Here is a 16,796-nt window from a genome sequence, read left to right on the forward strand (position 1 = left end):
AAAGGAAAACTGCCCCCCCCCCCCCCCCCCTGGCAGCCATGTTATTCAACTGACCCGAACCATTTTCAAACTCAACTCTCATATCAAGGAAACAAATGTTTTGACCAAATTTCATGAAAATTAGGCCACAAATGTGAGTTCACATGTTTTCACTTTATACAAATAGAGAAAAATGCTCTGCCCACTGGCGTCCATGTTTTTTCACCGATCTGGACCATTTTCGAACTCGTCCGAGATATCAATAAAACCAATGTTTTGATCAACTTTCATGATCATTGGGCAAAAATTGTGACTTCTAGAGTGTTTACAAGGTTTCTCTATAGCCAAATAAGGAAAACTGCCCCGCCCACTGGCGGCAATGTTTTTCAACAGACTGGAACCACTTTTGAACTAAACCAACATATCATTAAGACAAACATTCTGACAAAGTTACATTTTTTTGACCTAGTGACCTAGTTTTTGACCAAGCACGACCCAGTTTTGAACTCGACCGAGATTTCATTGGGACAAATCTTCTGACAAAGTTTCATGAAGATCGGACAATAAATGTGGCCTCTTGAGTGTTTACAAACCAAATGTTGACGACGGACGGACGGACGGACAGACGATGGACAAAGACCGGTCACAAAAGTTATAGAAAATAACACTAACATTATCATATTTAAGTAAAATATTACAAAGATAATTTTCTATATCAAAAACAATCTTGAAAATTGAAGTATTAATAAGAAGATGTTAAAATAACAAATGAGTACATAAACTTAAAATAGCATTTGGACTAAAAAAAACACTCCAAATCGGTCTTTGCCGAGTCTATGTTCAGGAATCAGAAACATGAAGCTTTTCAAAAATCCAGATTTTAGGAATAGTAACCTCAGAATATGCCAATAAATGATTTGATTGGTGCTTTGGATTCATTAGATTTTATTTTTAAGACCATTAGAGATAAAATAATACACATTTGAATGCGTACTTTATACAAAATTAGCATAATCAACAATCATTATTATGTGGTAGTTGAAGAGAAAACTCTGAATATCAAAGTAATATATTACAGATGTTTTGTTTAAGCTAAAGAGAGCCAGAGATAACCATTTATGATAACAATACCACAAATTAACATTCCAGTACATGAACTATGTCCAGTGTAATATGGTGGAGTGTAGTTAAGTAATTGCTAACAATAATCAACCAATATCAATGTTACTGATAAGACATACGTTTTGTCAGTTTCAAGCCATGGACTGTGTATGCATGGACCATTTTTTTCTCTTAGCTAGTAATTGTTTTCTTGCATCAACAATATGTGCAATAAGTAAATGTAGGGAATTAAAATTCACTGATTTGGGGAAGAAATTAATGCAACTTAAGCAGCACTGTGAGGACAAAGCCCTAATTATAGTATGAAGATTTAATTAATGGCAATTAATGGCAAGGAACCAGAGAGGCACAAAACAAATATACACTTGCCCAGACACACAATAACACGACTACACAATAGGGTTTTCTAAACAAGAGGGCCAAGATGGCCCTAGTTTGCTCACCTGACAGGAGACGGTTCATTTAATCTTTACCAAATGTCAAACTTGACCTAGATATTGTCCAGACAAACATCCTGGTCAAGTTTCATCATTATTTCATCTGCGAGTCATGATCAATGTACCTATGAAGTTTCATGATCCTAGGTGTAAGCATTCTTGAGTTATCATCCGGACCCCATTTTTCTAAGTTGAGTCACCGTGACCTTGACAGCCATTGTGTGAATACGTTTTTTGGCACTGTGACCTTGACCTTTGACCTAGTGACCTGATAATCATTAGGGGTCATCTGCCAGTCATGATCAATATACCTATGAAGTTTCATGAACCTAGGCATAAGCGCTCTTGAGTAATCATCCAGAAACCATTTTACTATTTCAGGTCACGTGACCTTGACCTTTGACCTAACGACCTGAAAATCAATAGGGGTCATCTGAACGTCATGATCATTGTACCTATGAAGTTTCATGATCCTAGGCATAAGCGTTCATGAGTTATCATCCAGAAACCATTTAACTATTTCAGGTCACCGTGACCTTGACCTTTGACCTAGTGACCTGAAAATCAATAGGGGTCATCTTCGAGTCATGATTAATGTACCTATGAAGTTTCATGGTCCTAGGCATAAGCGTTCTTGAGTAATCATCTGGAAACCGTTTTACTATTTTGGGTCACCGTGACCTTGACCTTTGACCTAGTGACCTGAAAATCAATAGGGGTCATCTACAAGTCATGATCAATGTACCTATGAAGTTTCCTGATCCTAGGCCTAAGCGTTCTTGAGTTATCATCCAGACACCATTTTACTATTTCGGGTCATCATGACCTTGACCTTTGACCTAGTGACCTGAAAATCAATAGGGGTTATCTGCGAGTCATGATCAATGTATCTATTAAGTTTCATTATCCTAGGCTTAAGCGTTCTTGAGTTATCATCCGGAAACCATTTAACTATTTCGGGTCACCGTGACCTTGACCTTTGACCTTGTGACCTCAAAATCAATAGGGGTCATCTGCGAGTCAATATCAATCTACCTATGAAGTTTCATGATCCTAGGCGTATGCGTTCTTGAGTTATCATCCGAAAACCATTTTACTATTTCAGGTCACCGTGACCTTGACCTTTGACCTAGTGACCTCAAAAACAATAGGGGTCATCTGCAAGTCATGATCAACCTACCCATGAAGTTTCATGATCCTAGGCGTATGCGTTCTTGAGTTATCATCCGGAAACCATTTTACTATTTCGGGTCACCGTGACCTTGACCTTTGACCTGGTGACCTCAAAATTGATAGGGGTAATCTGCGAGTCATGATCAATCTACCCATGAAGTTTCATGATCCTAGGCGTATGCGTTCTTGAGTTATCATCCGGAAACCATTTTACTATTTCGGGTCACTGTGACCTTGACCTTTGACCTAGTGACCTCAAAATTGATAGGGGTCATCTGCAAGTCATGATCAATCTACCCATGAAGTATCATGATCCTAGGCGTATGCGTTCTTGAGTTATCATCCGGAAACCATTTTACTATTTCGGGTCACCGTGACCTTGACATTTGACCTAGTGACCTCAAAATTGATAGGGGTCATCTGCGAGTCATGATCAATCTACCCATGAAGTTTCATGATCCTAGGCGTATGCGTTCTTGAGTTATCATCCGGAAACCATTTTACTATTTTGGGTCACCGTGACCTTGACCTTTGACCTAGTGACCTCAAAATCAATAGGGGTCATCTGCGAGTCATGATCAATCTACCCATGAAGTTTCATGATCCTAAGCATATGCGTTCTTGAGTTATCATCCGGAAACCATTTTACTATTTCGGGTCACCGTGACCTTGACCTTTGACCTAGTGACCTCAAAATCAATAGGGGTCATCTGCGAGTCATGATCAATGTACCTATGAAGTTTCATGATCCTAGCCCCAAGCGTTCTTGAGTTATCATACGACAACCACCTGGTGGACGGACCGACAGACCGACCTACCGACCGACTGACCGACCGACTGACCGACCGACATGAGCAAAGCAATATACCCCCTCTTCTTCGAAGGGGGGCATAATAAATTAATATTCTGTTTGCTATCAAAACATCATTACATACACATCAGATGGAAAAACTAGACCTTGTAATACAAGTGACCAATAACCTTGACACCGCATGTAGTAAAATGAAGCAAGTTGTCAATATAAATTCTGACCCTGGGGCAGTGTGTTTATAAAACCACAATAACTTATATATACATAAACTTTCCTAACTTGTTAAACCTTTGTGACTTGTGGTCTCTAATGAAAAAAGCATTCAATTTATTTTGCAATATAAAGCTACATAAATAATTTGAACCCGATAGTGGCATGTTATGCAGGGGTCAACAAAACTTTTTTCAGCAACTTGCCCTGCAGGGTAAGTAGCTAAGAGTTTTAACTTGCCCTGCTGAAATATGTACTTGCCCTGCAATTTATTGAAAAAAATGCAATAAATCAGTAACTTATATGTTTTATTTTGATTTTCTATTGGTTATCATATAGAACTGTTAACTCATGAACTTCAAGAAAGTTAATAACACACTTTTAACTTGTTTGTTTTTCATTTTGTCCTCATGGTCACAATCATTATGATTACACTTTAGGAGCATTGGAGAGTGCGAAAGGCATTTTGTTAAACTCAAACAAGCCGCTGTGTGTACAAAAGGCAGTTCTCTCTTTGTCATTTTTGTCCATAAAAACTTGCCAATAGCCACTCTTTACATTTAAAGATGTGAAGAATTTTGACAAATTTTTTAGCAGTATGAAAAGACATCCCGTTTATTTTTAATCGCTAATTAAACGTTGTTTTCTTTGGTTAGGATGTGTTAAAACTTGAAATTTAAATCTTTTCGGCCAAAAATGCCACTCGCCCTGCAGGACAAGCGCTGCCAAAATATTCACTAGTCCGGAGCTGATTTCTACTCGTAATTACAAGCAGGCGAGTGGATTTGTCGAGCCCTGTTATGACCTCGGGGTTATGATTCAATGAAACTAAGTAGACAGCCAATATAAATGATTACATACCAAAGATTAGACATCATGAGGTTGTAGTTTTGGAGATCTATATTTAGGCTACATTAATGTCTAATAAGGCCACTCCAAATTGATTTGTTGGTTGTCAGATTTGCCGCACTGATTTTTTCAAAATGGAAAAAAATAATTTTGTTACCGCTTGCACTCATTTTTGTGTACCTCTATAACCATAGCCCATGTGTGCTTTTTAATTGGTGAAAAAAACAAAACGATTTTGACGCTGAATACAAATCTCAAATATAGTGTTTTGTAACCTGTTTAATCCATAACTGAAGATGCTCAAAAATTCGATCGAGACAGCCAGAAAAAATGGCTTCCTGTGTGAGCAGCACATGTTTCGCTGTCTAGACCGTTTTAACAAATTGAGGTAAAAAATTGCTACAGCAAACACTTATAAATATAAACACATATGCTACGTTCTGTGACTTATTTGAATGTGTTTGTTCACGCTCGTACACATGTAGCATCAGCAGATACCGTTGAAACATGTTCAATTTGAAACAAAATCGGGAAACATGACGTAAGATTTTTTTAAATGCATTTTCTTCATTAAATGGGCATATGGACGGTATTTCACTATATGTGGGCAAATTTGTCCTATAACACAATTTTAAGTGAACAAAAAATAAACATAAAATCATTAAAGGCTGGTTCTAAAAGTGTCACAGGGACAATATTTTATAAGTATTAAAATACATGGTTGACGAAACATGTTAAACAGCTAGGTCCGTGTATTTCAGAGACATCAAATAAGTTTTTTGTAATGTATAAATGTATTTCGGAAAAATACAATACCGTACTAGCCATCGATATGCGTCTTTTAAAACTAGAGCTTTGTCACAGACGTGACGTATACCTCCACATGCCGCATTGACACAGACTATTTTGCAAGCTGTCTTCACAAAACAAAAGAATCTAAATGGTGATTTTTAAGAATTATTATGCCATTATTATTTATGGCCATTTTGACCTTTGAACTCTTGAATTCTTTCGCATGACAAACTGTCCAATGACTGTGAACAAAATTAATGTACAGAGTCATTTTAAAATCTCACAATGAATGACATAGTTATGGCCCGGACAAGCTCATTTATGGCCATTTTTCACTTTTGAACTCCAAGTGCGACCTTGACCTTGAAGATATCGACGTTATTCTTTAGCATGACACATTGTCCAATGATTGTGAACAAATGTACCAAGTAGTTTTTAAAATTTCACAATGAATGACATAGTTATGGCCTGGACAAGATCATTTACGGCCATTTTAGACCTTTGAACTCACAGTGTGACCTTGAACTTGGAGATATCGACGTAAGTCTTTCGCGCAACACACCATCAAATAATGGTGCACAAATGTGCCAAATGATTTTAAAATCTCACAATGAATGAAATAGTTATGGCCCGGACAAGCTCATTTATGGCCATTTTTTACCTTTGAACTCAAAGTTTGACCTTGACCTTGGAGATATCAAGGTAATTGTTTCGCGCGACACACTGTCCAATGATGGTGAGCATATGTGCAAAATGATTTTAAAATCTCACAATGAATGACATAGTTATTGCCCGGACAAAGCGATCTATTTGTTGTTTGTTTTCATCCTTATTTGTGTTCTTTCATTAAATTTAATTTATTCTAAAAGAATTTCCATTTCTGAAATTTTGTATCTAAAATGGACGTGCAGATGCGTTTAGTAGAGATTTTTGTGGTAACCACATACCGAGCTCGTAGATAGTATACGTTCCACTCCAGAGCTTGTTTTTAGTAAAAACAAATAATAACAACAATATAATCGTTCCAAAAATGAATTTCCATGCATGCTTATGTTTTTTTCAGACATAAATAGTAAAATTATATTTGATACAGTTCATGATTATCAATAAAAACGATGATTATGTCAACCTTCTCTATATGCGCTTATATGAATTCCACCTCTTTTTGCCAACCAGTGGGCGGAGTCTAAACATTGCAGGTGCGTGTGATGTCACGCGTCAACTCATCTATACACTATATGTGCATGAATGACCCAATATTATGTGTGAGCGAACTCAATGTTGATTGGGCAGCTACCATGTGACTTGAATGCTGACTTGACCAATATTGATCGCCAATTAGATAAGTTTGGAGGTTGGGAGAATCGGGGCGGGGTTTACCTCAAATTACCAGTCACTCAATTGCAACACGCTCCGGGCTGCGACAGTGTGTATTGGAAAATTGAGTCAGACCTTGACATCAAGAAAACCGGATGTAAACAAATTCCGATAAGATGAAGACTGGAAGTCGCTTTTTATCTACAATTTCTTAAATTTTAGGCGACGTTTGGCGTAAGAAAGCGACTTAGTCGCTCAGGTCGCCCCCTAGCGCGAGCCCTGAATGCTATTCCAGATATGAAAACACTAGCTTAAGACTTGTGTTCTACATTTTAAAGTTTAAATGCTGAAACCTAATTTTAGTGCATTTTTATTTGAAAAGTAAGTAACTAATAGATATATTAATGCTTGTTTGTACATAGGTTCTTTTCTTTGTATAAGGATTGACTTGAATGTAAAGTATAGCTGTTTAAACCACTATCTCTTGTTAATGCAATATTTTTCTATCGAAATGTGATTATTTTATCCTTCGCTCGCTCGAGAATTTTCCTGTTTTCAAAAACTTAAAAAAAATAAAATCCGTAGACCAACAACTCAATTTGGAATGGCCTAAAGTTGAAAAAGGGGGTAATTAAAGTTACATTCAGCGCTTTTTCTTCCTTTTTAGAGAATGGTTGTTTTTCACAGATTTAGTTCTGACTAAAATATTACAATTTTAAGAAGTTTGCGACTCAAATTTTCAGTATTAACAAGTTTGAGACACATTGTTTCACAAATTTTCAACAGTTTGAGACTCATGTTTTCACAATTTTGGAAAGTTTACTTTTCATTTGTTCACACAAAGAGGTGACCGTGGCCGCTTTACAAAGATAGAAAAAAACTCACTTTTTTCTTAAGAAATAAAAACGGAAAATGAAGAACTTCATAAAAATAGGATCAATAACAGCATGTTTTGATGTTGTACATGTATGTAAAGGGTAGGAGAATGCCTGCAGATAACTTTGTGACAGACAGATGAACAGAATGGACAGACCGAAGTCCTTTGTGATGCCAGCCTCTTTACATCCTAAGAGTTATAATTGTTGTCACCAAAGTAACACACTTAGTTTGCATTTTTTGTGCTTTGTGCAATTTATTTGAGTATTTACCTCAAACAAATTATGAAATATATAATTCATATGAACATGCATATTTATGCAAAAGATGAGTATTTATTTCATCTGATGCTCTAAAGTTCACACAACACATATTCTGATAGATAGACAAACGGAAACTGTATTCCATTTGGATTAACAATCTCTTACCCATTCTATTGGTTTAAGAATTCCTCTTGGTTCCTTTAGGACACCAAAAAATGCCTCGCCACAAATCTGAAATACACACAAAACAGAGTTCACAATAAATTGCATACTTACATTTGTTATCGAGAAAGTGCATATGACATTCAGTTTAATTCCTTGCCAAAAAGTAATAAAATATTTGTTCAAATAATTATAGAGAATATTATATCAAAGCCTGAAAAGGATTTTGTTAAAAAAATCATTCAGTTAACATTTTTAAACCCTTGTAACTGAACTAAATACTTCTTATTTAGTAGCAAATAAACACAGCTATATTAAAACAAGGGCTGTTTGTAAAACATGCATGCCCCCCATATGGGCTGTCCGTTGTAGTGGCAGCCATTGTGTGAATACCATTTTTTTCACTGTGACCTTGACCTTTGACCTAGTGAACTGAAAATCAATAGGGGTCATCTGCGGTCACGATCAATGTACCTATGAAGTGTCATGATCCTAGGCAAAAGCGTTCTTGAGTTATCATCCGAAAATCATTTTACTATTTCGGGTCACCGTGACCTTGACCTTTGACCTTGTGACCTCAAAATCAATAGGGGTCATCTGCAAGTCATGATCAATTTACCTATGATGTTTCATGATCCTAGCCTTATGCGTTCTTGAGTTATCATCAGGAAACCATTTTACTATTATACGGTCACCGTGACCTTGACCTTTGACCTAGTAACCTCAAAATCAATAGGGGTCATCTGCGAGTCATGATCAAACTACCCATGAAGTTTCATGATCCTAGGCGTATGCGTTCTTGAGTTATCATCCGGAAACCATTTTACTATTTCGGGTCACCGTGACCTTGACCTAGTGACCTCAAAATCAATAGGCGTCATCTGCAAGTCATGATAAATCTACCCATGAAGTTTCATGATCCTAGGCGTATGCGTTCTTGAGTTATCATTCAAAAACCATTTTACTATTTCTGGTCACCATGACCTTTGACCTAGTGACCTCAAAATCAATAGAGGTCATCTGCGAGTCATGATCAATGTACCTATGAAGTTTCATGATCCTAGGCCCAAGCGTTCTTGTGTTATCATCTGACAACCACCTGGTGGACAGACGGACCTACAGACAGACCGACATGAGCAAAGCAATATACCTCCTCTTCTTCGAAGGGGGGCATAATAAAGTTTCATTATACAACATTTTGCAAATAAAGCATGAGCTGATATTATTTTTTTTTAATTTGTAACTTTTTGTTACACAAACTGATTGCATAATTTTAAGTCTTTCTCTAGTTTTTGTTTAAATTGTTAAAAGTGTGCATCCCTATTAAAAGGGATTTGTTCCCGGTTTAACAGAAATTGTCATATACCGGTAACCCTTGTTTATGAGAAGGCAAAAATATTGTGAACAGCTTGATTTGAAGAAATTAATTAATTGTATTTTTCCGTTTTGAGGAAAATATTTACGCATATAAACATACATAAGTGAGATTTATATGATATATTAAACAAAGATCTATTTATATATATAATGTTTACCTTTTAATTTCCATTTCACTTATTTTTATGCCATTACAGTAAACTGTATAGAGCAACAAACATAATAAAGCAGAATATGCATATGAATCTGATTTTGCACAGATCCATGAACATATAAATTGAATCATGTTTGTCTGTTTCCATTTACGAACAATAGTCTTTTTAGTTCTATTTTTCTTCCAGAGTAGATTATGAACTCCAAATGACCAACACTAATATAATTTTTGTGACATTCAATACAAAAATTTCTCATGACCATTTTGTTAATTGTATCCAAAACCTATTCTTCATCTTTAAATGACAAACGCTTTTCATTAATCCATACTAATTATATAATGTTAATCATTAATTTGATTTGTATAATTATGTCATTTTCGCTGAGCATCGTAATTTCTTTTAATTGTCCACCATCTTTGAATATTTGCAACTTATGTGCAATGAAACGTAAAATCGTAAATTTTATGAACTTTATATATTCTGAAATCATTTTTCATTCTTTATAAAGTACTGGAAAACGGCATTTTCCCAATTAGGAAAAAACTTAAAATTGCCCAATTGCTGTCAAAAAAATGTCCAATTGAAGGTTGCTTTAAGGTTTTGTTTTTTCATAAATAAAATGCACCATTTAGTTACTTTCTCTATGCAGCTCTATGGCTTGAACCTAAGTAAATATTAAATTGACAACTTGACAACATTTACCAGTAGTTATCAATTCAAAGCATTTCAAAGCAAAAAATATAATACACCAATTTACCAATATGAGGACTTAACGACTCAAATTTACCCAATTTCAGGGGTTTTCACGAATAAGTTTCTCAATTGGACTCATGGCTGGTACCAGTACTTTTCCCAATTGGGCAAAAAAAAATAGCTCTCGATAATATACTATACATACTACAAAAGGCATCACATGGCTAGTCTAGAATATTCTGTGTCTATAACAGATGAAATAACAACATGTTGATCCAATATGAATTGATATAAATGTTAAATGATGACTTGCAATATAGGGATTAGTGGAAATAGATTAAAGCTATTGAGTATCTTCTGATTACAATGTATCGAGTGGTAAAGGAAACAAGTAAAAGAATTTCTGAATTAATGCAAACAATGCCTCAATAAACGATAAAGATTTTTTTAATTCTTTTAAATCCATGTCAAAATTGTTTATTTACAGCGTGTTGAACAATGTAACGACGATAATTCCACCCACCCCTCAAATTACATCCTCTACGCGTGTTGTTTACCTGGTATCTTGACATCACATCCCGAAAGCAAGAGTTCTATATTGTCATAGGCCATTGGCCAACAAAACTATGAAATTCGATTCACTGAACATATTTATACAAACTGGAACAGTAATTAAACTTTTTTATAACTACTTGTAACTATTTATGCTCATTGAAATGGCCCGAAAGTCACCCTGGGATGACTAGAAGCCGATTCATGTCACCCTGGGGTGACTTCAAGCCGACGACCGCATCCATGTATCTAATATAGGCTATTGTGGCTTAGTTTTTTTAAGACATTAAGCTCTACTTTCGTTTTTGTATTATGTTTACACAAATTCCCTCGCATATAAACGACCAAATCATGTATTTTTTGTTGAAAAAGTAAAATTGTTGCCGAGGGCAGACTTTATGCTGATTTCTAGGGTGACTAGAATCGGCTTGAAATCAACCCCGGGTGACAAGAATCAGCCTCATGTCACCCCTGGGTGACTACAATTGGCTTCATGTCACTCCGGGGTGACTAGCGTCGGCTTGAAGTCACCCTAGGGTGACAAGAATCCGCTTCTGGTCATCCCTGGGTGACTTGTGGGCCATTTCAGGTCGACAATGATCTATTGAGCACTATTTACAATTTAAGAAGTTTCTGTTTTATTGGTCAATTTTTGTTTGAGCAACAAGGACTCAAGAATTTCAAAAAAACAAGTGTTCCCCATGTGTTTAAATAAAAATTTGGCATATATGTTACTATTAAAAGATTTGATAAAAGTAGCATCGGCCATCCAATCGGGACTGGGTAAACCCAATGAACATGTGTATATAGTCCTGTAACCTTTTTTAGCGATGAGCATGCACAGATTGTTCCATGCAACATTTGCTGAGAATCAGGAACAAGAGGGCCAAGATGGCCCTAGTTCGCTCACCTGAGAGGAGTCGGTTCATTCAATCTTTACCAAATGTTAAACTTGACCTAGATATTGTCCAGACAAACATCCTGGTCAAGTTTCATCATTATTTCATCTGCGAGTCATGATCAATGTACCTATGAAGTTTCATGATCCTAGTCGTAAGCATTCTTGAGTTATCATCCGGACCCCATTTTTCTTAGTTGAGTCACCGTGACCTTGACAGCCATTGTGTGAATACGTTTTTTGGCACTGTTACCTTGACCTTTGACCTAGTGACCTGAAGTTTCATGAACCTAGGCATGAGAGTTCTTGAGTGATCATCCAGAAACCATTTTACTATTTCAGGTCACCATGACCTTGACCTTTGACCTAGTGACCTGAAAATCAATAGGGGTCATCTTTGAGTCATGATCAATGCACCATGTTTCATGATCCTAGGCAGAATTTAGCGCTCTTGAGTTATCATCTGGAAACCATCTGGTGGACGGAAGGACCCACATGAGCAAAACAATATACCCCCTCTTCTTCGAAAGGGCCAGAAGCTATGTTATTCAACTGACCGGAACCATTTTTTAACTCAACTCTCTTATCAAGGAAACAAATGTTCTGAGCAAATTTCATGAAAATTGGGTTTAAAATATGACTTCTACTGTGTTCACATGTTTTCACTATATACATATAGAGAAAAATGCCCTGCCCACTGGCGGCCATGTTTTTTCACCGCTCCCGAGGCAACCATTTTCAAACTTGTCCAAGATATCAATAAAACCAATGTTTTGACCAACTTTCATGATGATTGGGCAAAAATTGTGATTTCTAGAGTGTTTACAAGGTTTCTCTATAGCCAAATAGGGAAAACTGCCACTATATACATATAGAGAAAAATGCCCCGCCCACTGGCCGCCATGTTTATTCACCGATCTCGACCATTTTCGAACTCGTCCTAGACATCAATTTACCCAATGTTTTGACCAACTTTCATGATGATTGGGCAAAAATTGTGACTTCTAGAGTGTTTACAATGTTTCTCTATAGCCAAATAAGGAAAACTGCCCCGCCCACTGGCGGCCATGTTTTTCAACGGATCGGAACCACTTTTGAACTCAACCAAGATATTATTAAGACAAACATTTTGACAAAGTTACATGAAAATTGGGTATGAAATGTGACTTCTACAGTGTTTACAAGGTTTTTCCTTTTTTTTGACCTAGTGACCTAGTCTTTTACCCGGCACAACCCAGTTTTTTACACAGCCGAGATTTCATTGGGACAAAGCTTCTGACCAAGTTTCATGAAGATCGGACAAGAAATGTGGCCTCTAGAGTGTTTACGAGCAAATGTTTACAGACGGACTGACATATGACGGACGAAGACCTTTCAGAAAAGCTCACCTGAGCAATCAAGTGAGCTAAAAAGTAAAAGAATTTTCTTAAAAATTAATCAAATACATTAAAGTGTTGTATTAACACTAGTGCAGTCCGCTGTCTCACTTTCCAATTTGTGTGGAGATTAAATGAAGAGGACTGAAAAAATTGAATGGAATAGGAATATATTTGGATTATTTCAGTTGATCTTGATTTTGAAACGCAATCATACTTGGGTTTTTCCTCATTTTAGTCGTGTCTGTTTCTATTTTCAATTAAGCGTATCCTCTATTCCTATAACTTCGTGCAGCCCTATAAGATCGTGTACTTTTTTATGACAAACTTCTAAGCAACATTCGAATGCACGTGCCTGAAAAATGTTCAATTTTGTAACGCGAGAATTTCCAAAGCCGATAAGACAACAATCATGAGGAAAAAACAATAAATATGATATAAATTGTTCGTTTTTCTGACCTCCTCCCAAAGAAAAAGCCTAAAAAATGTTTTAAATCTGCACATTTCCTTTACCAGACGGCTATGTTTGTCAATGTTTTGATCGTAAAATGTTGTAAGAGTAGTTGTCCTTTGAGGCTTGTCTAGAATTTGTATTGTGCACTCTGAACTTTGCATTACAACACCATTAAAGTATGCTGTGTATGCGGAAAATTTTACCCCCAAATGATGACACGAGACCATACGTTAAGATCGTGACCGGCCTATTGCGAAAAAGATTCTCGCTGCTTCAATTTGGGATTTTGTAACAAAACAACTTTCATTAGAAGGGGTTACAGCCTTTTATGCTCCGATTGTGAATAGAATTTTATAAAGCTATTTTCAGTTAGTAAATACACTTTATCTAGACCTTTGCATACAGTTATCACAATTCATATTTCGTTTTGATGAAGACCAGTTTTGTTTCATTCATTATTTTCAATAAAGTTTATTCATTAAATTCATCTAAAACAACACATATTTAATACAAATAAACACATATTCACCAAAACATATATTGGTTATTATTAACACATCTCAGGGCCTCGCTGTGACGTCATCAAAATCGGTGCACGATCTTATAGGGAAATTCTGTGTGACGCAGACTGCGATATACATGAATGTTTGAAGGTACGTAACTCCATTATTATTGCCTTTTATCCAACATATTTCCCTCGTTATTTGTTAAACAAAAGATAAATCATAAAGTATATATCAAGTTTAGTTATTGTCTAATGATTTTTCATGAAAGATATGACTTTGAACTTTAAGGTGCACAAACTTATAGGTTTAGAGGCTAATATTATAATACGAATGTGAGTTTTTTTTATTGGGAACGATTGAACTTCACCGAAACGTAAAAAATAATGGAAAAGCGTATAATTTTATCGTTGCTAAGCGCACAACACCTAACGCAACACCTAATAATCCTTTTTATCCTATATATTTCCTTAGTATCTGGGGCTACTGCCCCAAAACACTTGCTTTGTTGATAGTGGTAAACAACTGAGTACCAGTAAAGTTCAATCTAGTTATTTATTGTTTATATTGCCATTAACACTGAATTAGGTTATCGGATGAATGAATGCTGTTTATGAAATTGAAATAAAATATGACTTACGCCGAGTATGCACAATGCACGTGTTTATTTTGAAAATGTGTGATAGTAAAAAATACCTAAGGTGGAAATTACCCAAACCGAGGGCGGGGATATGCCAAAAAATAGTTTATGAGGCTCATATTACCAATTTAAGTGGTGCCTTGATTCCTGGCAGCAAGTTTAAATGAACAAAGCATTAAGAAGCTGCAAGTCCCAGCGACCCGGCGGATCAATAGCAGGGGGTTGGATTATTGCAACTATGCCATGGATGATTCACTGTCCTAGGACATGGCGATAGTTTTCAAGACAAGTAGGAGACCCAGTAAAATGGCCATTTTGAAATAGCAGCATAGCAATAATATGCAAAAAGCATTCATGATATTTTAATACAATGGAAATCGTTTTATTATCACACCTCAACGTACATAAACACAAATCATTTACACGCAAAGCCATTTGTTGAATTAAGAATAACTTTGTTTACCTCTCCTACGTTCACCATTTTAGAGTGGTACGGTACGGTATAACAGTTTTCAACATGCTACGTATCACAGCGGATGGGGCATACGGGTATCGATCATGTTAAAGCATTACACTGAACAACTTTTTTGCTTGGTCATTAGATACAGTGAAAAATAAAATGCATAAAAGCTAAGCCAAAACACATCGACAGAACATAGTTATCAAAGTAAAATAAATTCCAATTGTTTGAGGTAATTTTGATTAAAAATTTCTGACAAGCGGAAACCTTATCTCAGAAAGCCTCGGTAAAGCTAATATATCCTGAACCGGCAATTCCAATCTGTCTTCTCATGAGTCTCCCCCCTGTCTCTATCCCAGCTATGCAGAAATAACCTAGGAAATGCACCCTACACCACCATGCCAAAGACAGAAATTGACCGCAAAGGTGTATTGAAATTAGTCCAAAACCTTAAAGTGGATAAGGCTGTCGACCCAGATATGATCAGACCCATCCTCAAGAAACTCCTGCATGAGATCCTTGACCTAGTGTCACTGATTTTCCAAAAGTTCTTAGACTCTTCTCAACTCCCATCCGATTGGAGGAAGGCAAACGTCTCCCTTCAGTTTAAAAAAGGTAACACTAACGACCCAGCAAACTATAGGCCCATATCACTAATGTGTCATATGCAAACTCCTAGAACACCTTATCGCATTTAGCCTATCCACACACTTTACCAGACACTGCATACTCTACAAGCTGCAACAAAAGAAAGACGGTCCTGTGAGACTAAGCTTGTGGAGTTAGTGGATAACTTAGCAAAAACTCTTGCACCCTGTAAACAGACCGACCTAATTCTACTGGATTTTAGTAAAGCCTTCGACCAAGTAACGGAACATGGTGCTTCTGACCAGACCATATACTAGATCCAGTCCTTCCTAATTGGCAGATCCCAATCAGTTGTAGTAGATGGTATTAGGTCTAACCAAGACCCGGTTACCTCTGGGGTGCCTCAGGGATCTGTCCTCGGCCCTCTCCTCTTCCTCCTATACATAAATGACATCCTTACCCTTGTAACATCCCAAGTACGCCTCTTCGCTGATGACACTGCCATCTATCTTACAGTGACATCCGAGGCGGACTGCCAAAGGTTACAAAACGATCTCTATAAACTAGAGAAATGGGAAGATAATGGGACATGGAGTTTAAACCTGGCAAGTGCCAGGTTCTCCATGTCACACGGAATCGTAAGTCCATTGAGTACCAATACAAGCTCCATGGTCAAATCCTATTCCCAGTTAAGGACGCAGAATACCTTGGTGTTGACATTTGCCATGATTTCAGTTGGAATACACATATCTTCAGGATCACAACAAATGCAAACAAAACATTAGGTTTCCTCAAACGTAACATCAAGACAAAACATGAAAAGGTCAAATCACTATCTTATCAAACACTAGTACGTCCCCAACTTGAATATGTTTCCCCGCATTGTCACACACTCAGGTCAACAATCACAACATAGAAATGATTCAGCGGCGAGCAGTCAGATGGGTTAAAAATGACTACTCCCATTACATCAGTGTCACACATCTGCAAAATACACTCAACTGGCGCACCCACGAGAACAGACACATAGATTCCAAACTCGTCCTTTTCTACAAAGTCTACCACCCTTTTGTGGCCATATCCCTCCCATCTTATCTTGAAGTCTCAAC

At 36.7% G+C, this 16,796-nt stretch overlaps 1 protein-coding gene across 1 annotated transcript in view; it reads right to left on the minus strand.

Moving 5' to 3' along the window:
• The window catches only part of LOC127865106 (synaptophysin-like), a 39,024-nt gene extending 23,802 nt beyond the window's left edge, over positions 1–15,222 (minus strand). The window contains exons 1-2 of the mRNA XM_052405011.1: positions 15,103–15,222; positions 7,995–8,060 (exon numbers count right to left, since the gene is read on the minus strand). Coding sequence (XP_052260971.1) covers positions 7,995–8,060; positions 15,103–15,120 — 84 coding nt within the window. The 5' untranslated portion in view covers positions 15,121–15,222. The remainder of the gene's footprint in view (positions 1–7,994; positions 8,061–15,102) is intronic.
• Positions 15,223–16,796: the final 1,574 nt, after the last annotated feature.

This window comes from Dreissena polymorpha, chromosome 1, assembly GCF_020536995.1.
Source record: "Dreissena polymorpha isolate Duluth1 chromosome 1, UMN_Dpol_1.0, whole genome shotgun sequence".
Taxonomy (NCBI): domain Eukaryota; kingdom Metazoa; phylum Mollusca; class Bivalvia; order Myida; family Dreissenidae; genus Dreissena; species Dreissena polymorpha.